Source organism: Scomber scombrus, chromosome 1 (genome assembly GCF_963691925.1).
Source record: "Scomber scombrus chromosome 1, fScoSco1.1, whole genome shotgun sequence".
NCBI classification, from domain to species: domain Eukaryota; kingdom Metazoa; phylum Chordata; class Actinopteri; order Scombriformes; family Scombridae; genus Scomber; species Scomber scombrus.
Window position 1 is genome coordinate 2,561,068 of NC_084970.1, and position 27,020 is coordinate 2,588,087.

At 38.6% G+C, this 27,020-nt stretch overlaps 1 protein-coding gene across 1 annotated transcript in view; it reads right to left on the bottom strand.

Annotated features, from left to right (window-relative positions):
• The window catches only part of LOC133979249 (mucin-2-like), a 41,763-nt gene extending 27,550 nt beyond the window's left edge, over nt 1-14,213 (bottom strand). Inside the window, exons 1-20 of the mRNA XM_062417745.1 lie at nt 14,138-14,213; nt 13,614-13,655; nt 13,261-13,519; nt 12,230-12,344; nt 10,348-10,432; nt 9,391-9,497; nt 7,504-7,714; nt 7,228-7,353; nt 6,990-7,107; nt 5,221-5,359; nt 4,418-4,528; nt 4,017-4,086; nt 3,502-3,639; nt 2,599-2,763; nt 2,380-2,474; nt 2,159-2,285; nt 1,556-1,811; nt 969-1,018; nt 375-484; nt 115-266 (exon numbers count right to left, since the gene is read on the bottom strand). Of these exons, the coding sequence (XP_062273729.1) occupies nt 115-266; nt 375-484; nt 969-1,018; nt 1,556-1,811; nt 2,159-2,285; nt 2,380-2,474; nt 2,599-2,763; nt 3,502-3,639; nt 4,017-4,086; nt 4,418-4,528; nt 5,221-5,359; nt 6,990-7,107; nt 7,228-7,353; nt 7,504-7,714; nt 9,391-9,497; nt 10,348-10,432; nt 12,230-12,344; nt 13,261-13,519; nt 13,614-13,655; nt 14,138-14,213 (2,552 nt within the window). The remainder of the gene's footprint in view (nt 1-114; nt 267-374; nt 485-968; nt 1,019-1,555; nt 1,812-2,158; nt 2,286-2,379; nt 2,475-2,598; nt 2,764-3,501; nt 3,640-4,016; nt 4,087-4,417; nt 4,529-5,220; nt 5,360-6,989; nt 7,108-7,227; nt 7,354-7,503; nt 7,715-9,390; nt 9,498-10,347; nt 10,433-12,229; nt 12,345-13,260; nt 13,520-13,613; nt 13,656-14,137) is intronic.
• Nucleotides 14,214-27,020: the final 12,807 nt, after the last annotated feature.

The window sequence follows — 27,020 nt, forward strand, 5'->3', positions numbered from 1 at the left end:
ATGCTGCACTCTGCCATTCTGATGGAAACACATGTTACGTGAAAAAGACGTTGGCAAAGAGGGCACATATTGAACACATAATGTTGGCTATGGGAACTAAAGCACTGTACAAACCAGGTGTTGCAGTCCACAGTCAGCGTCTGTCCAGGCTGGTACACCTGTCCATTGTGCAGACATGGACAGTTGGTCTCTTTGATACAACCTCCTGATCCATCTGACACCAGGCCATCAGGGCACATGCAGCCTGATATACAGCCAGTACTGATCTGTTTCCATCCAACATGGAGGGGAAAGAGAGGGTCAAACAAAGTCAGTGCATGTATGTGTAACTGTTTGATTTCTGTGAGCACGTGTGTAGTGAAGTTGGTACTTACACAACCCATGTCCAGAGAGTTGCAGCTCTTCTGACACTCAGTCCCAGTCACCCCAGGCTGAGCAGTGGAGCAATCAAAGTAAACCATGGGGGCAATGCATGTTGTAGGGGCTGGGTAATCAATAACAAATTCAAAGTTAGAGAAGCTTTATTGGCACCATAAACAGATGTCAACATGTGAAAATTCCAAGAAATATGCACAATTTAGCATGAACATTTTTTCTTGAGTTTGGAAAATGCTTGACGTGGAAGAGAATTTAAAAATGTGTTCTGTGACTAAGCATTGCACTCAACAGTCTTCTTTGATAACACATGGATTGTCAATAGGACATGTACATTTTTAAGGGATTTAAAGGTCCAATGTGTAGGATTTAGTGGCATCTAGTGATGAGGTTGCAGAATGCAACCAACTGAATACTCTTCCCTCTCCCCCACCAAGCATGTAAGAGAACTGCAAAATTTGATGTGAAAGGCCCTGTCTACATATATATATATAAAGGGTTCATTCTAAGGTAACAAAAAAAGGAAACACCTACAACTCCTATGGTTAATGTGAATTATGGGGATTTGAATGTGTCTGCATGTGGAAACCTACATTGTGGTCGTTTCCCTCCTGAGCAGCTGAGAGCTCCTTGTCTGCAGATGCTGTGAGAGCAGGTATGAAATAGTAAACATTGACATTTTTGGCACAAAGTAAAACGTCTAGACATTTTCCACAGGATGAATTTTAATATCTTTGCTGAACCCTGGCCTTTAATCTAGGGCTATCATACAATCCAAATTTAACTATATATACCAATACTTTGGTTTATGAGAAAATGATGACATTCTCATTGACATCAGCTTTATCATTGTGTTTAGTGACAATCAGTACGCTAACATGCAAAAATTGTATGTTGCCATGCTAACATTTGCATTTATCTCAAAACACTTGCACAGCATTGTTTGTGTGGCTGTAGAGGCTTGTTTCCATCACACTGGCTCTTCCTGACATACATGTTAATCCTTATTGTCTACCTAGTGCCTTGTATCTATTTCACCCGATGTTATTTCAGTGTCTGAAGTTATATATGTAATTTCTTTTGCTTTGCACTGCCTGAAAATGCAACAAAAATGTTCTGTCAGAAATGCCAGTTTGCTTCTCATTATGTCTTTGACAACTGTTGACTTCACTGTATTTACCATGTGGCGCCATCTTTGGTGATAGCCTGTCCAGCAGGAATAATGGTATCTTTATCATAGCAGGGACAGCTTGTCTTGGCCACACACTGGCCTTCCTCGTTCATATAGGTTCCCTCGGCACAGCCACAGCCATCCACTGTGGTGAAGCTGGTCTGGCAGGAGTAGTCAACCTGACTGAGGGAATGGCAGGTACGACCACAGCAGGTCATTTTGTAGTCATACACTGATCCGGCAGGACAAGATGTGCTGAATTTACCTGTTGGGAGACAAAAGTATTAGCAATTGTTTGTTGTTGCAGACGGTGTCACACGGTGTAACCATTAACATTAACTTGCAATTTAATATTGATTTGCTGGCACCTCTACCTGTTCCCAGCTAAATATAATTCAGTACAATACAAACAATTGTGTATGTGCTGTGATTAGTTTTTGTGATGTTTACCATGTTGAATTATTGTTTATTGTTGCAATAACCAAACTAATAATTTCATTAAATTTCATTAAATATTTCATCTTGATCTGTTATTGTTACATGTGTTTGGCTGTTTGTTACAAACAAGGCATCTCTGTATTAGTACAGTAAAACAAAGGGCTCTTTGCTCACCACAGATGGTTGCCCTCCAGCCGGTGATCTGGATTCCTGCTGCTGAACAGGCATAGACATAGGAGGACACTGCAGTACACATGCAGTCCTCACTTTTATCACAGTTACAGCTGTCATACATGCAGTTCTGTGAGGGGACACAGTGGGCATGAGCACATTATTGAGGGTACAGTAGTTTAGCATGTTTATTTGTCATTACAGCTTAGTGTGTGCAGACTTACATCTTTGTATATGTCAGGACTGATGATAGAGTGGCAACGAGCAAACACTCCCTTGGGATCTGTTAACTTGGAGCACCAGTACTGGGCATAACTCTCTGAGACAAAGAAACATACATAAATGAAGAATGAACATTCATATTATCATATGAAAATACGATATGTCACACATAACATGGTATGGCACGATATGATAACCCATTGGAGGAGGCAATGTAGTACCCTTGCTGATGCCCTGGCTACAGGGGTGTCCAAAGCGTGTGGTGACATCAGGGCAATTGGCTCTGGTTTTCCAAGTGTTGGCAAAGGCTGAAGCAGTGCCCTCCACCAGCCCATTCATCACCCTGAAATCATCACTCATTTTGTTGTTGAAGTTCCCACACAAACCTGTAGAGAAGGTGACACACATTTACACAAATACTAAAGATCTGTGATGTGAAGTATTACATAACACTTTTTCCAACAACCAACTCCTAAGTGAGTAAAATATTGTTTTAGCATACCAGCAAGAGTAGAAAGCCATCCACTGGCTGTAATAAAGAAATCACTTTCAAGTCAAACACTGTTACGATCCCCAGACCTAACTGACATTGAACATAGCATTGTGTTGTTAATAGAAGAAAAACTTAAGCATTTGGGAAATCTTAGCAAATTGGATATCATTGACACACTTCTAACCAAAGTTGCCATGCTGAAAAACATGATCACGGTATTCAGAGTTGATACACCCAAATCATACCAAACCATTTATATTAATATCACTAACCACTGCCAAATAGACTATATTACTGAACTGGAAAGACAAAACCAAGGTATCCACAACCCATTCAACTGACTCAATCTAGAAAAATTTACCACATGAAATAACAACATTAATCCTCAAGATAGCTGGTCCTCCTTTCTACAATACCTTCAACACTGATGGCTTGGACATAAATGGAAGTTTTAGTATTCTTGTGAAAATGTTTTTATTGTATTTGTTGTTTTTGTATTTTTCTCTTTTTATGCTTTAAAAATCTACAAGAAAACACAATGTGGAGTTTGTCCCATCAAACCTGTTTGTCTGGTTCTGTCTGTTTTGTATTTTGTTTGTTTGTTTTTTGTTGTACTAATGTTGAGGCATACCAGAGGTGGTTCCTTTGAGTGAAGGGTGAGCTGAGATGAAGACCTGCATCATGGGGGACAGCTGGACCATCATTTGTAAGCCCACCTTGGTGTTTATGACGATGTAGAAGGATGATGGTCTGAAGGCACTCAGCTCAGCTGGAGCGGTCAGAAGATTTAAACACTCGATGTTAAAACAACTTGTTCAATCAGTCATAGAAATACTGTATTCACATTACTGTATTCTTTTTCTCAGTACTGCATTAGGTAAATGCACTGAGATTGAAGTTTCTCTACATGTAAGAATATAGTCATTCTCATGTTCAATTATTGATCTTGTTGATCCAGTTGCTCTGTTCATGTATCATCTGATGAACATTTGAAACTCTTTTGATGCAATGATTCTACACTCCACTCGAGATGAATGGATCAGAGCTGCAACCAATAAGTCTCAACTGTCTGTGAGTATTTGTTTAAAGGAACAGCTGTTTATAGCATGCTGTGTGTATTCTGTAATATCATTTGTAGTAACTCACGTGTAAACAGTGGAAGCTGAGAGACAATCTGGTTCACATAGACCTGCCCAGATGCCTGAATTTTCACAACCTGTCAATTTGAAAAAAAAACACAATTTTGATGATGATGATGATGGTGACGATGATGATAAATGATAAAAAAAAAACAACTTGATGCACCATGTTGGTGAGGAATAGACAACTTTGACATAAGGTAAGCCATGAATTAAAAAAAACTCTAATACCCTTATCCAACCATTTGCAGTGTGATTCTCAAGGAAATGTATGCAAGTAATGTGCTCTGAAGTGAAGGAAACAAAAATGTCCGTGTGTGTGTGTGTGTGTGTGTGTGTGTGTGTGTGTGTGTGTGTGTGTGTGTGTGTGTGTGTGTGTGTGTGTGTGTGTGTGTGTGTAAAGCTTACCACAGAATTTCCGTATAAGGCCAGAGTTACAGCTCTGAGGCAGGTCCTACTGTCAGCCAGACCACACTTGACCAGGTCCACCAGTACAGTGTATGCAGAGCCATTACTTTGCTGCAACACACATTGCAACTCATAACGTTTACATTTGATATGTCTGTTCATCAAATACCAAATGTATTAATTAAGATGTCTTTTAGATAAAAGCTCTTTAAAAGCATTTTAAACTCACTCATAAATCAAACATAAAATACACAGGATGTGTGCATACACACTTCATTTACATCAACATACCAGCATATATTTAAACTAGTGCACACATTCTTACAGTGCTGTATGTTGAAAGCCACAATAAGAACTTACAGTCCTAAGCACATCAGTTTCTAGTCATTTTGTGAATGCATTATTGCATTGAGTTCCATTTTCTACTGTGGGCCTTCATGTAAAACCATTCAAAAGCACAACTAACATCATCCTCGGCCATAGGAGTACCTTATTATCTCACTGATAACCATGTAGTTTGAATCTTTTAAAACGTTATTTTACAGTCACTCTAGGAGGCAGGCACATTGGTGTATTTTGTGATGCATATAATGTTGTGATTTGTGGGTCACAACATTATATGGGTCAATCATACAGCACATTCACTTTTACTACTACCACAACCTGTTACTATCTAAGTGCATATTTTCAGTTGTTGCAGTCAGTCTACTTCTTCTCAAAATGTGTTTTTACTTTGATTGTAGTCCATGGGAAGTATCCCATAATTATGATTGAGCAATACTGAAGATGATAATGTGTACTACCTTAGCCATAACATAAGAGCAGTCCCCATGGAAGGTATAGACTTTCCCATCGAATGTGTTGATGTGGGCTCCTCCCTCCACAGAGCAGGTTCCTGGACAGTTCTCCTCTGTACATTTCCATTGGCCACTCTGACACACACTGTCAACACACACACAGACACACGCACGCACACACAAACGCACACACACACACGCACGCACGCACACACACACACACACACACACACATACACACAGTATGTGAAGCTGATTACTGACATTCTTACTATCATTAAGAATCTTTTTTTGAATGCATTTCACACTGAGCAGTGATTAACAAGCATGTCAGTCAAAGGTTTTCCACCAGTACGAACACATGAGTAAAGAAGAGCATCCCTAACCCAAACAAAAAATTCTGTGAGGGCCAGGGACCAGGATGGAACATGGTGTTATATAGGCCTTAATGTGCCCTTTTAAATAATGTATGTAATAAATAGGTCTACAGGAATCCAAATTAAATGTATCGTCAGCACCTTGAACTCTTTAACTGATCCCTATGGATGGGGGCATTGCCATAACAATAATAATAATTAAAGCTGCAAGCAGCGATGAACGGGCCCTCGCCCCCCCACGCATCGCCCCAAAACAGCAAAAAGTGCCGCACGTGCATGTCGGTGCATGCTGCAGTCGCAGGGTATACACAGCGGGCACATAGACTTCTTAGGACCTGGGCTTTTATTGAACATTGTGTGATGGGGCTAACTCACACTGCCTGTGTCCACTATGTGGCGCTAGAGATCACCCATCAATTATATGTCATGTTGTAGTATGTGATGTGGAGAACACATCGTGTAAATTTCATATAAATTGGATAATGTTTGTCATATGAAGCTATTGAGCGCTATTGAGCCATTTTGCGTCGCCCATTTCCGTGATCCCTAAAATATCAAATTTTTCGCCGGATCGGACACGGTTGCAAGTTTTGGTGAGTGAAAAAAATAAAAAGAAGAATCCTTACAGATACAATAGGGCCTCGCACTGGTCAGTGCTCGGGCCCTAATAATAATTATTATTATGAATTATTAACAAGCTTAATTTATATGGCATCTTTCAAAAGACAAGTTCACCAGCTAGTCTACAACTAACTGTGTCTGTTTGCTGTTTGGTTCTGAGCAGGTAGCGTACTGTAGCTTTTTCGATCATTTTGTCTAAAAACAGCTGCCTGCTGCAATTAAAACCATCGCCATGAGAGCGCTAAGAGTGAACCAAAACAGGCTTGTAGCTGAAATTCACTATAACACTCTGTTAAAGTCCATGTAAAGTAAGAATAAATGTGTTCTGAGTTTGACATACCACAGAAAAGTGTGTTATTAACCACCCGGCCAAATTTTAATGATTAAAAAAATCGCCAAATATATGAAATTAAGCTTCAAAGTTGTGTAAAAATCAGCCTCTTTCTCTGCTCCCAAACGTAGAGAAAGGTTCAAATGCTTTTTACACCTTTTTCAGAAATACATTTATGACCTATTTATGTGTTTAGAAGAAAATGTCTGAATTCACTTTACACAGTCATTAAACAGGAGGATAAGTTGCAGAGGCACTGCAGCTCAATTTACTCTCAATGTCAATTTACACATCATCATTTCATTAATTGTCATTATAGAAAATAAGTAAACAATCACTTTATCTCCAAGAGGGTTGCAGTGAGACTAACTACTGACTACATCATTGAGTGAACTACTTGCAATAGCAAAAAACAAACAAAAAAAAGTTAGAAGTTGTCATCTTACCAGGATCTACAGTTGAAAGAGTAAGACTCTCCTGTCTTATAGGCTTTGTCGTTGTGCGTACATGGACACTGCTCAGCTGTAATACAGCCAGTGTTACTGATATCATCGAAGACCGTTCCTGAGGAGGAGAGATAATAATGACTACCATCATGTTTTATGTTCGTGAATGACACAGAAATTAAATTGTTTTAATTTGGATACAGCATATATATATATAGTACAAAATGTGAGTGGATACCAGCAGGGCAACTGCAGCCATCCTGGCAGTGATTGTCACATGTCTGGCTGGCCTGAGGGTTGGAGCAGCTGTCAGGGCAAGAGCTGCTACACTCTGTGAACTCCATGTTGTAAGGACATTTTTTGTCTGTGGAGACAAACACTTTAATGTTATACTAGTGACAATCAAACAACTCTACTTAACATGTGATCCGTCTGGAAATAGTGTTAATGAAATGGACACCAGAACATTCAAATAAAACATGTAAGTCATCTTTTTAATTGTTAGCATCCTTACAACAAAAAGTAGTATTCCTCCATGGTTGGGGCTTGCCGCCGGCATGGACACACTCTCTGGAGAACTCTGAGATGGTTTTACAGAGGACAGAGTCAGTGTTGTCTTTAGAGTTGCACATATCAGCCATGCAGGCTTTACTGAAGGATTCCAAATCCAGAAGGTTTTGGCAACTGCTAAATGGATCACTGGAGAAGAACTGCTCACAGAATTTCTGAAAACAAAAAAAAGAAAAATCAGTCAGTCAGTTATAAAATCCAATTAGAAATCCTAACAAGGGGTGCAGACCAGTATCATCTTCAGGGTGGTGTGTGATGAAGGTAGGGTAGCTGAAAATGTTTGATAAGCATGGTGTTAAGAATTGTGTGACATTCATTTTGATAGACTTGCTCTCATACTCATACTCCCTGATCATAAGGAGACTAGTCTCTGCTTTCTCAGTGGTGATGTGTAACACCATGGCATTATAATCTTACTCTGATCTTAATGGAATCTCCCACACATTCCAGTCATACTGCTGCACTAGATGTTGTGATCTTGATGCTCTGATTATTCCGCCTACAATGTTTAGCTTTGACTTTTGCATAATCATCTTTGACAGCCAACTGACAAACTCTTGTTAGTTGGAGAGCCCCAGGATAGGATGCATAGACTGAGCTGACATAAAAACCAGAAAGATATGAAAATCAAACAGTTCTTGTAACATTACACTGATCATATGAGAAAAACACTCACTGTTGAGTAGCTACAACAGAATGTATGTAATTGTGATGCCCACTAAAGTGTTATCACATTTGTGGTAGTTTCTGTAATTTTATAATTAATGTTTGGAATATTTGTTCAGGGGTAATCAACTTGTTTCCACCATCCTTGCACTAAAATATTTTATATATACAGGAGTAATTGTGGGGTCGCCAGCAGGGGGCAGTGTGGCGCTTATTGTGCCCCGTGGGGCTTTACGTCAGTTTGGTCCGCTTTGCAGCTTTCCTCTTTCTGCTGAGCGAGATGAAAAACGGATGCACAGTTTGCCCTGTTTCACTTATTTCTCCTGTTTCCAGGTTGGTGAAATAGTAAATTAAGTTAAGTAACTGAGGTGTAATATGTTGACATGTCGCTGAATGTTTTAATGTCCGCTAATAAGGCTGTTTTATGAATATGCGGACATATATGTACATAGTGCAGTAGCCGCATTTTCGCGCCTGATGACGTCACCTGTTGCTAGCAAAGTCACTAGGTCAGAGTTTTATTTTTAGCTCCTTGAACATTTTTGTAAATCTGATAGTTTTGAAATGTATGACTTTGTGTAAAATGTGAAAAGCTAATGTTAAAAACTGAATTCATGTACTGTAAAAAGGTTAAAAGCTAATGTTAAAAACGAATTTTATATATTTTAAAAGTGTTTAAAAACAAGTTAAAAACCTGTCAGCTCATGCATTTTGAAAGAGTAAAATGATTTTAGTTGGAAATGGAAAATGCATTTAGGAACCATATGTAAAGCTATGTTTTATATGTAAGTCGTAACATAAGCTGTTGACGTGGTGCCAGCCGATACCTGTAACATTATTTTATGATATGGTACCTTTTCTTAAATCATGAAGTTGGATAAAGTCAAAAGATGAACATTTTGATTTATTAGAGTGACAATTAGAGTATTTTAAAATATTGTTGTTTATTGTTTTAAACTGTTCTTTATGTCCTGGATAGATAAGGCTCAGTTAGTAATATATTTTACTATATTTTTACTGAAGTGGAGTCTTGGAGTCTGAAACTTACCACTGATCATGTTGTGAGTTGTCAAATGATGATATTGTTCATTTAGCAATACTCAGTTGACATATAGAATGATATATAGAATGTAAATGTGGAGTATGATAAAGAGTGAAGAGTTACCTTATCTCCACAGCTCAGGACTGGGTTGAGCTCAGGCTCCTCACAGGTCTCTGTTGGCTCATTCACCTTGTAGGCCTCAGCATAGTCTGACACAGACAGTGAAACTCCTACAGTATAGGACAGACAATTACACAACATTGGTCAGTGTGATTATTCAGCCCAGTAAAGCAGGTAAACACCAGTAAGCAAGTACAATTTTGCAGCTGAATGGTGGTCTGCATCCATCTGTTCATCCAACTAACCCACCTCCTCCTAACAAGGCAAAATCATCTTATCAAGTCACCTATCATCATCTGAACTGCATCACTTCCCTGGGTCACAATTACTATGGCTGTTAGATTGTGTAAACATCTAACAGGTCCTTTTTTCCCAGTCTGAATTTTAAACCTATATTGTGAGGACAGGCTATAAATACTATGATGAATGGAGATCCAGTTAACGCCAGTTAGTCACTTTCCTATCACAAAATGACCACAAGGACATTAAAGTGAAGTAAAATGTCTCTTTAGTAATGAGGAAGCCAATACGCCTATAGACGATCTGAATAAACAACAGACTTGGTGATCAACAGTTGCAGCTTTATGCCTGTCAAAAAACCCACATCACATCTTGACAACATTTCAAAATGCATAGAACTAGATTCATGACTAAAACTGTGTACGTGCACAAGACTATTAAGCTTTGCAGACACATGGTTCTTGTTAAAGTCATAATGGAACTAGCCTCATTTCCACTCCAATCATTTGCCATAAATGGATGAAGACATGGTTTTATCAACTCATATCAGCATGCTGCCTGTTCCACCAGTCTGTACAAATATCAACTAAACAAAGTGCAAAGAAGTAGTGCAGTTTTACAGATTGTGTTGCAGCAGCAAGGTTCTCACAGCCTTATTTACTTTTCAGTGAGTACAATTTACGGCACGTTATCTCTCCATAAAACTGAAAAGGATCTTACCATCTTTCACCAACTCATTGGCCACACCGTCAAAGTCTCCACACAGTCCACAGATCTGGTTCTGGTATTTGTCATCTATTTCAAGCTGTGAACACAACCAAAATATATTGTAGTCAGTTGCAAAATCATGATATTGTAATTAATCAGTTATGATTCAGACCAGTTTATTTCAGATTTGAGCACCTCAAAGTTTTACCGCCTTGGGGTTGCTGAAGTATATTTTTAAATTATTACTAAAATATTGAAATATGTCATTTTTTTCTATGCATTCTATTTGGGGCTTTGAGTAAGCCATAGTCAAATTCGCATCACCACCTGGCGGCACTCTTTCTGTGTTCATGAGGAATTTCAAGAAAAAACTAAGGCTCATGAGCCAGAAAAAGGTTGGAGAACCTCAGTATGCAATGTATTGTATGAGCTCTGCTGATTCCATCTGTCCCAGTATAATGTCAAGAAGAAAGCCAAGGATAAGTTCTCCCACCCTACCTGAGTAAATATAATTCTGTGTACATATTTTTGTAATACTGAAATTACATTAGTCAATCTTTATGAATTATATCAGTGTAATCGGGCAATCATTCAATCACATCCATCTTCATGAAGTAATGCATTCAGCCACATGTTTACTTAAAGCAGGTACAATTTCATTGTGGTTTTCAGGCTTGGCTTAATGGATATTGTTTGCTGATCTCTCCAGGGCATATCCCACAAAATCACTCAGTGAATCATTATTGCTGTGTAGTGATCTTTTAGTTTAGTCTGTCTGCCAGTCTGTTAGTTAAAAACATGAAGAGTTGACCTTGAGCTCAGGGCCAAGGAGAAACTGATGGTTGGAATTAGGGCTGGGTATCGTTTAAGTGTTCGATACCAGTACCCTTAAAACGATACCGATACCAATTGAGTATTTCATTTGATACTTGTTTTTTTACATCACTCAATATTAATCATGCAAATAGAAAGCAATCAGTTGTGTAAATGTCACCACTCCTCCCCATTCAAAATATTTTTACACAAATACATTTTGAAATGGCTATTTATTGAATGGTGTGAGATCAAGGCTGCTGCCAGAGGCTCTGGCAACGTCAGTTGTGGTGGTAGTAGAGGTAGTAGACGTAGTTGGACCTTAACATTAAGTATGGGAGCTAACATTAACCAAACACATAGCTGCTACAGAAGCTAAAACTACCTGTAAGTTAACCACTGAACAAAGCATTGACAGATGTGACTGAGAGTAGGGTGCTAACTTGCTAATTAGGTAAACATTAGCGAGCAAGCTAGCACACAAAGCTACCTACTACAACATGCCAAAAACTATTTACTTATACCAAGCGCCACAAGTGTGTAGTACAGCTATACTTTTGAGCGTCTTGTCGGCATCTCAGAACTCTGACCAGCCAACTCCGCCACAGATGCAGCTCGAAAAGCTCCCACTTTACCGCCATACAAACTACTGTTGTTGCGATGGTGGACCAATCACACGGCACATTGAATCGAAGAACGCTCACAGTGATTGGCTGCGAGCAAAACCATAGAAACAGTCTTTTTTCCCCCTAGATCTGGGTACAAAAAGAACCACTTGCAGGTATCGTTTGATAGGCGCAGTTTTGATACTACTTGGTACTGGGTTGTTTCGGTTGATACCTGAAAGGTATTGAGTACCGATACCCAGCCCAAGTGGGAATAGTGTCATTGTCATTTATAAAGCTGTACTGATGCACACAAATATACATAACAAGCATGTGTAAGCTGTGATTACATAGAGTCAGATCTTGTTGTGTACAGGCTAAAACTGTGAACATGTGTTGTTTTTTTTAATATCCCATGACATTACACCTGACCACAAAAGTGAGGACAGACACCTGTGTGAGTGTGTGTTTCTTACATCCAGAGAGTCATCCAGGTTCCAGACACATCTGATTCCCAGCTTAGTTTCAACAACGATACTAGATGTGGACCCCTTAATAGTCACCCCGAATGAGACCATTGGCAGTGACACGCTGCAGCAAAAACATAAAAAATTAGACAGAAATCAGCAGCTGATACAGAGGTTTTTTTTCCAGTGAGAGACAGTTATAACATGCAAAGGGGACTCTGAATGGGAATGAAAAAGTAAAATGACAGTCACACAAAGTCATTGTTGTCACTTGTTGGAGAGGAATTTAGTTCTGCCTAGATACTGTACAGGAGTGTTTGACGCCGTTATTGGCAGTAATTGGGAGGGCAACAAAACATTCCAAAGCGATTACAAAACCATTACAAATGACTGTTAAAAAATAATGTTTTATGGTGTGACAACACAGCGGTTACAGTCTGCTTAGATTCAGGATTAGGGAAAGATCATAGTTTAGGTAAAAGTGATCACTTGAAATTTGGTGTGGGTAAAGTTACCACTTTGTCAACCTTTGTCATCATGGCAACAGTGAATACCACAACAATCATAGTCATGGGTTTAAAAAAACTATTCCAATCCATGATTGGGAACATGACACTCGTGGTTGGAAACAGGAAGCAAACAGCAGTAAACTGCAGCAAAGCCCACTAAATCCACCACCCAAAGTGCCCCCTCCAAATATGGAAATTTGTCAGCTTACATACACGTCATTTCAACTGCATCACCTCTCTGGGTCAATAAGTGTCTGTCACTTAAACTATATGTCATTTTTGGGTCTGCATTCATGATATAAAGTGAACAGGCTCCTATGATGTTCTGTAGTTTGACAAAATAACTCAAAGTCCATTTACTTTTACTTCTTTTGAATCTTTCAGTTGCATCTCACACTATAGATGTCCAGAGAGCTATCTCCATTACTACTGAGCACTATCTGCTGAGGCAGACTGTGAATCATGGTTGAAAGTTTCAGAAAAAACTATATATATAGTTAGATATAGTTTCCAAGTGTGAACTGAACTTACGTCTTGCCATTGAAAATCACAGCACTGCTGGACAGCTCCGCCACAGAACCTTCCAGCATGATGATGATCTTGCTGATAGTAGGGATGTCGTTGACTATTTTGCGCCTCATCTGGATGTTGAAATTCTCATAGCTGCCTTTACACTGTGATGCCACGACATGGTTACAAGTAGAGGCAAGCTGAAAGAACTCTCCATCAAAGGTCTTCCAGTGATAGTGTCCCCAGGTCGTGCACACTCGGCCGATGTGAGATGAATTACCTACAACAACATCATCATTACATTAAACAGATTTTTGAATTGATGAGAAGATTTTAGCATAAATCTACTTTGGGCATTTGTTTTGCAGAGTTACCTGAATTGAGGTTTAGTGTGTTAACAGGAGGAACGATGGTTACTGTATTAAAGAGAAGGAATATTCATCACACGCACGCACGCAAACAGACACACACAAAAACACTCACATAAGTGACTGGTACTATATATGTATACATATATATATATATAGATATGTATATATATGTTTGTTAAACAATGCATGCACACTTTTGTGGACTAATGGTAACAGGTGATCTGTAATCAACTGCAGTTTTAATCTTTAAATTAAAGTTTTGTTTTGAAGTAAAAGTAGGAGAATTAGATAGTTTCTTATAGTATTTTATAGATAAATGCAAAGGAAATGAGGAAGACATCAAACAAGAAAGAAAACATCTTAATTCATCTTGTATTAAAGCACCTTTTTTTCCCATCACCATACAACAAAATTAACTTCTGTTAAAACAACAACATCCAGCTGGCTTATCAATGACCTCGTCCAATCATCTCATAGTGTATCCAGTGAGTGTGAAGCTATTAGTGGTATTTTAGATCATCACTCACCAGTCTGAGTGAGTGAGCTGACCAGCAGCGTCAGGTAGATGAGCCATAACGTGAACTGAAGTCCTGTAGTCCCCATTTTCATCTAGAGGACTGACCCGCTATGAGAGTACTCACCTGGAGGGCAAAGGCTTTATAACCTGACAGTCAAGGTGGAGCTACAGGGGGGGGGGGCAGCTCCACAACTCATCCCTCCTTCATTGGCATACTCAGCGTGGTTGGCCTGTGACATTTACATTTTGTTACTTTTTGTTTGCACAGTAAACATGTCATCACCTCCATCAGTGCTGAATGGAGGAGGTTGGTCTGGATGAAGAATACACAAGATGCAGGACTCTGACCCTAACCCTACATCTTGTTCCCTATCATTAAAACTCCTACTAAGGATAAGGACAAGGCTGTTCATCCCACCTGTACAGTTCCACACAGGGAGAGAATCTTTGACAAGAAGCAATGAAGCTGTGTGATATTTGGAGGCATTTGAAGATTAGAAGTTATTAAATATTATTACCCCTGGAGGTATGATTGTGTGGTGCTAAGATCCAAAACATGAACTGCAAAACTTTTTATCTTATCACTCACATGACATACCTAACTGAGTGGAAGTCAGTGGAAATATATTCCCAAACTTTACTGCACAGTTGCTATCATGCCTCAGTTAAAATAGTAATCAAACATATACAAGTGCTGCTGTCATCAGTGTCCTGAAGGCACCTGTACCATTGAATCTTGAATAAACAAATCTTATTTATTATGTTTGCAATATGTGATGACGATAACACAATAAAAAAGCCCAAATCTTATATCATATTGCACCAATAACCAAAGTGCACCCCTACAAGGATGATTAGAAAAAATCAATAAGAAGAAAATCAATAGATACTAAATGGATGTTTTAGCACTTGTGATAGCCATATGAGCCATGATATATATAAGAACAACATTTATTTGAATGATGAGCCCCAGCCTCTAGAGTTGAAGTCACTTATATACTATTCAGTATGTATGAAGCAATAAAAATGACGAAAAACTCAGCAAATCTGAATAAGTGAGAGGTACATCAGAGGAAAGCACAACTTGAATAAAAATAAGAAAACTCCTGCACACTGTCTTGCTTACTGCTGGAATATTTATTTGTTTACAACATGTCTATACATTCTCACATACACATCCACTTGTTGTTTTTCTTTGAACATACCACAGAATTCAAGACAGTATGCAGAGGGAAGACAAGCAGAGTCTTGATATGTTTTTTGAAGGAATATTTATAGAAATGTTTTTGTTCTGCTAATGACAGTATGAGACAGTCTGAGGTGTTTTGTGAAGCTCTGGAAGTAAAACCAACTTGTTACAGAAATGTGAAAAGACACACCATCGCTGCTCACCTCAACGGGATGAAAATTCATTGCTTGCTGCAATTTCTTTTGTGAGCTAAATATGTAACAGACGTGAATGATAACATTGTATTAGGGATGCATTGTGCTTTACATCATATCTGATTTATTTCTCTGTTGGTCCACTGGTTCAGAGAGTATGTATTTCATCCTGGTTGTTTGTTTGATGTCTCAAGAACAGCTGAACAGATTTTAATGAATGTGGCTATGTGCCACGTTGTTCTTGGCCAAGAGCCAAGGAAAAACTGAACTCTATCAACTTTCTATAAACCACTTTACATTTGTACTCATATCACCTGAACTGGGAGATGTAAAAGCTAAAGTATTTCTTCCCTGATTCCCTGGCAGAAAAAAAGTATCTAACTTGTATTATAGCAAACAAATGAATTTGAATGGCCTTAAGTCAGTAGTCATAAGTCGGATCCCCTTGATATTTCTGGACACTTTATGCCTGTACAAAGCTGTAATATTTCCACGTTCTTCAACAAATACCATGACTGTATGCTTGCTTTTCCTATTCCATGATTATCTAATCAATGGCTTATTGAGTGCATAAGACGTCTCAGTGTGCAGTGGTCCGCACCCATCACTTAGACGGCTATGGAAATTGAACATAATATGGCACATTGTTCAGATGTAAATATGACGTGTGTTGCTTTAAGGAGGAGAAGGATTGTGTGGCTGGTCTTGATGTCGGAGGCTTATGCAAATAAGCCATAGTGATTCAGCTTCCTCAGTCCAGGATATGCATCCTGTGGTACATCTTTAATAACAACTCTACCAACTAGACTCATTGTATCAATAAAGACTTAGTTCTGTGAAATGCCATTAAAGACGTACTGCACACTTAAAAATGTCTTTTTAGTTGTTAACGAAATTATAAAACTAATGTAATGAAAAACATCAATGCTGGTGTTGATATTGATATTTACACCAAATTTATAAAAATTGACATTTCATGGATTTAAAATGGCTCAATCTGTCATCAGCTGTTTAAAATCAGCCATGAAAGGGTGGGGCCAATGCTGATGTAGAGTCAGCAGTTTGGGACTTCTCCTCTTACAAAATTGATGATCAGAATAAAGAACTTTCTCAGGAGTAGTACTAGATCCAAACATTAGGATTAAATATTAGAAAGGCAATATGAGATTTCAAGTTTACAGAACCTTTGTGACAAAATATTTCCAATTAGCCGCTAGGACATGTGGAACATGTGAAGAGCATATAAATGCAGTCTGTGATTTTTTCTAAGAGAGTTCACTAGTATGTTGGGAGGTTATTAATAAGGGTGTTGTATTTTGAAAATGTTAGTTTGTACAGTAGAAGTAATTCTGGTATTAAGCAACTGAATTTGCAAAGGGGATTCCTCAGTTATATTAAAGAATAATCCCAATGACTGACTTCTAATCTAGTGTTTTATTTGTAGGTACTTAAAAAGATTATGCCCTGGTAAATCAAATAATTCAAGATAGTTGGAGAAAGCTAACAAATATGCTATTAATGTACAGGTCACTAATGATTTTGATACCTTTCCTCATCCAACTTCATAGAATACTGTAAGCGATTCAACAAATGGTCCATGGAAACTATGAGAGTTAGTGGAGCACTTGCTACTGTGTTAGAACTTGATCGTGACAAATCACTGGAAGTGGTTTTGTCTGTACTGATACCTAGCTGTCAGCGTTATCAATTGAATGAATTGATGAGCTCAGTAAGAGGGTGCCATAATAATTGGTAGAAATGACGACGAACAGGCAGGGGCAGACTGGGACGATAATTCATGTCAGGAATTTGACGCCATTCCAGGCCTTTTCATGCAGACTTCTAATTGTGTATTCTAACCCTATTTGTTGATGTAACGGTTAAAAGAAATTTGGGAGTGACCAATATGTTCTCTATTTGAATAGCCTACATGATTTTAATTGAAAACCCTGTATTAAAGGGTTTTCAATGAATGTTTTAAAATGGGTGAACCCTAAAAAAAAATCCACTGGCATGTGTAGGCCTACTTTGAAATAAATCAAACAGAGCTATGCAGGCCTCTTTCAGTCCTCCCTGTATATGTGGAAAATGAATCAAATGAAAAGTAAAGACTATTAATGACAGCAAACTGCAGCACAGACTAACTGATCCTCTCCTCTCTCTCAGCAGGGGCGGAGCTGAGCCTTCAGTGTGTACAGCTGAGACACAGACAGGCAGCGGTGGAGAGTTGTCAACAACTTAACTCACTAATTTAACAACAATCCCTATTAAAGAAGACTCCAAATGATGAAAAATACTTCTGTAAAGGATGTGATTGAATCACAGGCCTATAAACGAAATCTATAACCTTCTTGACTGACCTGCCCTCCTGGTGAACATGGTCAATTATTTTACAATATTTAGCTGCATCAGTGGCAAGGGCTTTGCGTTGTCTGTCCCTTTCCCTCTCTGCTCCACCTTTCCTTTTTTTCTGTCCCTCTCCCTCTCTGCTCCACCTTTCCTTTTCTTCTGTCCCTCTTCCTCTCTGCTCCACCTTTCCTTTTTTCTGTCCCTCTCCCTCTCTGCTCCACCTTTCCTTTTCTTCTATCCATCTCCCTCTCTGCTCCACCTTTCCTTTTCTTCTGTCTCTCTTCCTCTCTGCTCCACTTTTCCTTTTTTTCTGTCCCTCTCCCTCTCTGCTCCACCTTTCTTTTTCTTCTATCCATCTCCCTCTCTGCTCCACCTTTCCTTTTCTTCTGTCTCTCTTCCTCTCTGCTCCACCTTTCCTTTTCTTCTGTCCCTCTCCCGCTCTGCTCCACCTTTCCTTTTCTTCTGTCCCGCTCTGCTCCACCTTTCCTTTTCTTCTGTCCCTTCATTTCTCGCGACTTGAATGACAGGTCAGATTTAAGGCAGCAGATTTGATTGGTCCAGGCATCCAGCAACTCATTCTTGCTTGTTGGTAAAGTTGACTGTTAGTCAGGCCAGAACGACCATCAGGCCACCGAGAATTGTCCCGGTGCTCCTGATGTACGGTACGCCTCTGACAACAGGAATGTTTCGAAAAATGACCTCAACTGTGGAGCTTCCAAAGACAAAAGTCCTGTCCTCACTCAGTCAAAAGCCTTGTCAGTGGGTGCGTGTTCACACGTTCCAGCTCCAACACAGTTTTGTTTTGTCCTCCACCTGGCGTCCTAACGCACCAGGAGTATTTTAGAAGTAGAACGCATTGACTCAAACCATCCACATTTTAAATTAAGTTGCACTGTTAATACAGTAAGCTAATTACTAAGTGTCTTCAGCAACTAAACAACCAAATATTTTTGATTCAGTCATTTTCCTTTTCCGTTTTTTGTGCTTCTACTGTGGGTCAGAAGGCTACGTAGTGAAATGGTTTCTTTATTTGATAGTTTTAATTGTTTTTATTGCTGAAAAACAGTCAGGGTTTTGTACGGACAGAACCCCAATAGAGTGGTCGCATATTATGATAACCTGATCTCACAGAAACACGTTAAAATAACCCTCTGAAGAAACCATGTTGGCTCAGGCAGTCAGGGACATTAAAATATCAAATAACGATAATAAGAACACTAAGGACAAAAATCAAAGGCTGTATCATGTAATGTTCGTTTGTTGCCAAATTAATTTAAAATTCAATTTTGGCATGCAGTTGCTAATAATACATATCATACTTCTGACATGTTAGCACGAAGTAATATATATCTACTAATGTATGCAATTTATTGTAACGTCCCTTGCCAAGCAAGCAGAGAGACGTCAGCTGGTTTTGTTGCAACTATTATGCACAGTTACACAGGCTACTGGGGCCAGTTCCCAGCCAATCGCAGGTAGCTGACATGACGGACAGGCTTCACTGGTCTAAACTGGCGACAAGTTCACTGACAACTGGAAATAACAGTATTTGAACCTAACAGTCTTCTGTCTGCACTGAACAGTGTGTCATCACCAACCCTTTTCTTTGGCTTTTGACACCATGTAGAGTGTTTATTTTATGTGTATACATTAGGGTGACCAGACGTCCCCGATTTCCGGGGACAGTCCCCGTTTTGAGTGACCTGTCCCCGGTCAAAGCTGTCCCCGAAAATGTCCCCGATTTTGACACTGAATGGGTGAAAAATGCGCGCAGACTCAAACACCAGTTATTACGGTAGCCATTTAACGCATCGCCAGAGAAGACGTCGTATGACGTACAGACGTTATCAGGACGTACGACCAGACGCGGCACCGTCAACAACAACAATCTAGAGGCGGGAAAAAGGAAAGAAAAGAAGACCAGCGGTCATTAATGGTATGTTGTGTATGAACTTATTTATTTTGTGTGAATTGGCAGTAGACTTGGCTGTGTGTGTGTGTGTGTGTGTGTGTGTGTGTGTGTGTGTGTGTGTGTGTGTGTGTGTGTGTGTGTGTGTGTGTGTGTGTGTGTGTGTGTGGTGGGTGTGAGAGAAGTGATGTAAAGTTAAAGTAAGTTGTTTATCTGAATTGAAGACCTAACGTAACTTTATAAAAGTCAGTGGACGTTAACATTATGACAATGTTTTCATATCTGTCATTAGTGAAGCTGTAACGTTAACGTTAGCATGAGATTACCAGGTGATGACATTGTATGTGGCCCTGTTTTGGAAGAGGGGGAGGTGGAAGACTGCTTTAGTAACATATGATTTTCCTGTAGGCATAGGAACATGAGACTCTGTTAAAAATAATAAATTAATTAATAATAAATCAATGGTTGATAGTTGTGTGTGTTAGGCTAACTTCTATATTTTGTGTCGGGCTGTGTGGGTAACTAATGACTGTAGTAGCTATAAATGCAGACCATCTGATTAGCTGATGTATAAAATGAATATACTCATATGTTTTGACTTGGTAATTATTATTAATTACATCTTGATGATATTTACTAGCTACTGGTCTGGCAGCTGTCTTTGCACATGACACTTAACTTTGGAAGAGAGATGTTTTTTCTAAAGTATTCTACATTTGTGTTTTTGACACTGCTGCGCGCTACTGATACATGATATTTGTGGGTGCTGTTATTTTGATTTATTAACCAGGTCCTTTTGTGTAATAAAAGCTGGTTAAAATACTAAAATACTAATACTAAAATAATATCCTCAGGAAGTCCTTGATTCAGAGGCAGATTGAGTGAGGTATTCCCAGGTCTGACAGCTTGTTCACCAGTCTGTTGGTGGCGGGAGGATGGTGTTAAACGCCTCAAAGAGCAGCTGCGCTTAGGTCCCCTGTTGCTCCATGTGGGACAGAGTTGTAGCTATAGTGTCCTCTGTGAACCTGTTGGCTCTGTAGGCGAACTGGTGAGGGTCAAACCTGTGTGGAAGATGACCAGTTTCTCAAAGGACTTCATAATGACAGGTTTAAGAGCTACTGGATGGACAAAAGAAGACAAGACAGACAAAAAAAGCACCCGAAAGGGGAGCACCAAGCCGCTGCATGTAGACACAACGCCATGCAACAAAATAATTTTTTTATTTATTTATTTATTTTTTAAAGTTTTGTAAATACATGGAACTATTAACATTTTGAGATTTAGCTGTTTTTAGCAGTCTTGTCAGGGAAAAATGAAAAAAGATTGGTGAAATCAAAGGAGAATTCTTTTGGCCATTAGTTTAAATGTTAATTACCTTGTTATGGTCAATTGGTACATACCTCTGAATGGACGACAGTCTCCACGTCTGTTTCTAAGCTGGGTCTTGATCACCTTCAGTTTGGATAATGATCACTTTTATTTTGAATGTTTTCAGATGGTTTTGTATGTCTGCAGGGTTACTTGAGGTTATCTTCCAGATTTCATAACATTCTTGTCTCATGACAGGATCATTTTTAAGACTTTAACCTGCTCAGGCAGAGGGTTATGTACTAGGCATTCCTCCAGCTGTTAATGCAACTGTACCTTTATCACTCATCTCCTGCCTCGGTGCCCCTTCCTGCAATTTGCAGATCTCTTTGAATTTGTACTTCAATGTTCTGAAGCTTCTAGTCTTTCTCTCTACAAGTGCAAGTAAATTCAAGCTAAGGGTTGTAAATGCTTTTTCAGAAAAGAATACTCTGATAATCTTCTGAAGGTTTTACTCCACCACAAGGTTCATTTCCATATATTGGATGGCTAAGTCTAGCTATAGCTACTATCCATTTTACATATTGTTTAGTATGTTATACAACTTTGGACAGGCCTATGACTCAATGTAAAAAAACATAGTCAACAGAGATTAGTAATGTGTTTTAGTCAAATTTTCCATATACTTGCAAAAAAGCCTTTCTATGTGACCTACCTCACAAATTAGTGGTAGTGTCAAGGTTACAGCTCAGACTACACTGACCCAAACAATCTAAGAGGGATGTGGCTGGGCAAACCAGTAAATAGAACTGTACCAAAATCAACTGAATGTGTTAGGGTTAGGGTTAGAATAGTGTCAGCTACAACTACAACATGTTTTTAAGGGTGCTTTGTTTCCTAATGGTACTTCTTTCATTGAAAGGGCACGCAATTCTGCACTTCTTTGTGTTGTAGTTAGGGGCACCCTTAATGGCACATTTTCCACTTTTTATTTCTACTAGAAGGGCACCCACACAGAAGCTCATCTTATTATAACAGCAAGTCAAAGGGCACTGCATTACATTAAGTTGTACAGGGCACCTTTTCTGCCCCAATAAAACACTGAAACAGTGAAACCCAAATAACACCTGATGGCTATACCATTGGTGTGAGAGTATGGTATGTGAGCATTAAAAACATTTTAATGTGCTTCAGATAAAAGCCCATGATGAGCAGGTCTGTATGAATGTGTGAATGAGGTGAATGTTGGGATATGTTATAAAGCATTTTGAGTGGTCAGCAGACTATCACAATATTTTTTGTCCTCTAGTCTAGGCCCACCAGACCACTCCCTGAGTCTGCCGGTGTTTATGCTGTTGTTTAATGTTCTGCTAAAGTAATCATAATGGCTTTTTACTCACAAAAGTTTTATTGCACTTACAGTAATGAACCTAGAACTGTGTCCCAGTTCAGTGTCTTCATACCCCGAAGGGCGGTATTTACAAAGACTTGTCCTGCATAGCCTGCAAAGGCTGGAAATGAGCATTATAAATTGAGATTGTTTGGTATAAATGAATATTTTCATAACAGGCAGAGATGGTGCAGTTAGCAGGTGCTGTCTCCTCCCAATATTACTCTCTCCCAATATGCTCACTTATTTCCTAGTTGTCAATGTTCAGGAGGTGTAGTTTGAGTTTCAGTTGTCATCTGTCACTCACACTATCCAATAGCACAATGCCACACTTTCATTGTTAACCAATCATCTAGTCGTGTTCTTTTTAAATATGTCTCTCTCTGTCTCTGCTCTAGTCTGAGAGCTACAGATGTTATGTGCACCCCACCACCTTTTTATCCCCCCCAGTCTCAGCAGGATCAACAGTCCCATATTTTCATCATTCTCATCCAACTCAGCACCACCACCACCAGTGTCTGGACTTCATAGGGGATCTGTCTCTGTTCTGGGATGATGAAGCACCAAAGACTTTGTCTATCGCATTATACATACTGAATTTATGTCACTTTCAGGGACACAAACTAGACCTAAGACCAGTTGATTGGGGACAGCCTGTCCACTTGGGTATAAAAGCCAGTTGTTAAAATACTGATCTTTGGGTCAGTGGTTAAGATTATGGTTAGATTATGGTTAGGACTAGATTAAAGGTTAGATTTAGGCAAATAGTGATTATGATTAGGGAAATGAATGTAAGTCTATGTAAATGTGAAATTTCAGCAGTGGCATTTTACTTCCATAATTCAGATGTAAATCATCTTGATACACATTATAGTCTTCGGACATTCACTTTGGTCCACTTTGATGCAATCTCAAATACTCAAACCACCAATGAGTTAAGATGCTTTAAACAGAATGTAACTGCTTATGATTCATCACTGTAAAAACAGAATGGGTTAATAGACTGACAACACATCTGCTCTGCATCTTTAAGGTGAGACAAGAGACCATCTTTTTTTGATAGGGCATATTTTGATAACAACAATATTTTATTTGTGATCTAATGATTTACAATGATGTATCATTTCAACATCATGTATTGCACTTACCAACTTGGCCTATACATACCTCATGTAAAAGGTTTCTCATCTGACTCAGATATGTTATATATAATGTCATTTTGAGATGTGAACTGATTAAGTCCTGCACAACTACACATTGTTACTTCTGCACTCTAATTGCTTGAGGCTGCAAATCATGGTGATAATTTGCTTTCATTGACGTATCAAGTTAGATAAACATTAATTAAGTAAACATCCTTGTTTACCAAGGCTCCTATGAATACCTGTTCTCTCCACCCAGCCTGTGAAAGCTCTGACTTGGGGATATGTGCTGTGTGGTACCGCCTTGCCCAAAGGCACCATGTCACACGGGGGAATGTTTGTCTGAGACTCTCTGCCTCAAGGTGCTGTGTTTGGCTGCTGTCATAACAGCTTTGCCGTGATCTTTCTGTAAGACCTTTGTGTCCCAAATCCTGCGCAAATACTTAGGGTTGGGAGGTAAACTGGAAGCAGGATGTTGCCCCACCCTGCATGTATGGAAGTGATAGGCTTCTCTTACAGCTGCTTGATTGATGGTCAAGGTGAAGGCTGGTTAACACACATACACACAGAGAGAGAGAAACCTCATACATCTATTTTGTTCATAGAGTAAAGACCAATATGTTTAACAAAAGCACAAACTATAGTCTCTTAAATAGAGGGATGAATCAGAACCTGCCAGTAAAAATTGTAATTAATGATATAGTGAGAAATGTCAAGAGAAGTCAAGTTAAAGGTTTTATGGTTATAGGTTTTACCATATTTTATAGGTAATAATAGTACTTAACAATAATTCAATGAAATATATGAAACGTGCTCAAACTGCATGTAAACGTTCAGTCCCATTAGAAGCTGATGTGATCGTTGCTCTTCAAAAAGAGCTTTTCATGCACTTGGAATTACACTCAGTATGAAGAACATTTTAACGGTTAAATCAAATGCGGTGGGAATCGAAAGTCATTTAAAACACTACAAAGGAAATTACAATCATTTTTGATGTGCTTAGACTCTTGATAGAATATGTTGTTAGACTCCACATGCAGCATGAGAATGTTGGGGACTGTGGCAGCCACCCACCACAAACTGTGATTACATTTAGAAGCAGATATCCCGGGTAATGAAACTCCAATGATTAACTGAAATGATTAGTCTAAATCAGTGGTCTCCAACCCTGCTCCTGGAGAGCTACTGCCCTGCATGTTTTAGGTATCTCCTCACTCTAACACACCTGATTCTAATAATCAACTCGTTATCAAGCCCTTTGACGAGCCTCAGCTGCTTGATAACGAGTTAGAGTGAGGAGACACCTAAAACATGCAGGGCAGTAGCTCTCCAGGAGCAGGGTTGGAGACCACTGGTCTAAATGCTTCCTAAAAGCTAAAAACCAGTTAAATGCTTCTTATGTGCAGTTTAGAGTTCTCTGGTGTCACAAAGAGCTTATGAACTATTAAATATATTTACTTTACATTTACTTTACTTGGTTTTGTCCATGTCAATAAAATGCATGTAATTTTTTCAACTTTTTAGTTGTACTTTTACTAAACTGTTGAGTCCTGTAATAGACCCAGCTAACCCAGAGTACCTGACCCCTCAGGTCTCCCTTGCACCTGTAGAGCTGTTTAACCTGCAGTGGTTTGTGATTAAGGGAAATGCTGTTTGTCAAAGGCTGTGAAAACTGAAATATTGAATAATCAAGAATATTAGATTTGTTTTGGATTTTTTTTAAACACTGTCCTTGTGGAAACATATGTAGTAAAATACTGTATACTGCTGAGAAAGGCTCTGTTCTGTGGCTGGGTTTTAAGTAATTTATGTTACTACAAATGTAAGTATGGCATGTTGAATAAGGTGAACAGTAGATGGTTTAAATATTGATTTAAATATCAAGTTTTTGATGTCATGCTAAAATCACATATCACTGTGGTTGGCCTGTTTGCTTTCAGACCACAAATTAACTGCATAAGACTCTGTTGTTGGTGAAAATGTCACCTCCTTTTATAAGTGCACATCAATCCAGCTCAACATGAAATAATGTGGAATTAGTCTATAGGAAACAATACAATTCCTCATATGTGAATAATAAGGTTTCCAGTGATAAATTAATATTCACTTGGGTTTAAATGAAACATAACTTGAAATCAACGAAATGCATTTGAGCTCACTATGAACTTAACTTATGTGTTAGAACATTATCTATGCATCTTTACACTATAATTAGTAACACATCAGCTTTACCTATTGGAACTGATCACCAGTCAAGAATATCCCCATTAAATGACAAAATCTGTGTGTTTTTCAAAATGTACACATTGGTGGGGAAAATACTGCTCAGCCTGTTTTAAAGAACTCATTACAAATGCATGCAACTAACTTCAAATAACAAATATGACCGTAAAAAGTATTAGTACATTTTTGATTACGAGAAATACGCAACAGTGGCTAAAAAACAAACCATGAACCTGGTTTAATTTCCCAAATAAAAGTACATCCAGCATTAAATGAAATCTAAGTTTATAATGTGCTCAGGGAAGAAAACCTCAACCTGTTTTCTTCCAACTTGCTATTAAACTTGCTTCACTTCTCTTCTCCTGTGCTTATCGTTTAGCTCTATTAAAGCACTTTAAATTTTAGTCTTTCATTTGCACTGTATGTCCTTTTAATGATTTTAAAGCAAATCATTATTTTATGCTGTAAACTTATATTTAATGCTCTATTCTAGTCTAGGTGACTGGGTTTTATCTTTATTTTTCATATTGCATGTTTTTATGTTTTTTATTTCCAATTCTTCTTGTTTTATGTAAAGCACATTGAGTTGCCCCTGGGTATGAAATGCACTATATAAATAAAGCTGCCTTGCCTTGCCTATTAAAATCTAAAAACATATATTGTAATCTACAGTATCTCCAACTATTACAGTTGCGAACTTCACAGTAAACACACATTAAATTAAGACGATCAGGATGTCACACGACCTAGGTGTATTCATATCAGAGGGTGACAGAAGAGTCATTAATGTATTTTAAATGTATTAAATGTTTGTTGTTGATGTTTGATTGGCTTTAAATTTGATTAGCTTGAGAGGAAAGGTGTGGTTAAATAAAATTATGATAACTGCACACACTCATGCTTACACACACAAACACACACACACACACACACACACACACACACACACACACACACAGTGGTACATGCGGTAAGAATCCACAAAAAAAACCAGACATACTCAGCCTGCAATTATAAGCTTTTTTAATGATATCTTTGTGATTTATAATCTCATGAAGCTTAAACTAAGTACTAATACATTAGACATAAATATATGAATTATGAATGCAGATGAAGTAGACACTGATACAATTATGCTGCTATAAATTAATGCGTTACTTATTCATGCATTACTTAAGTGGTAGTAATG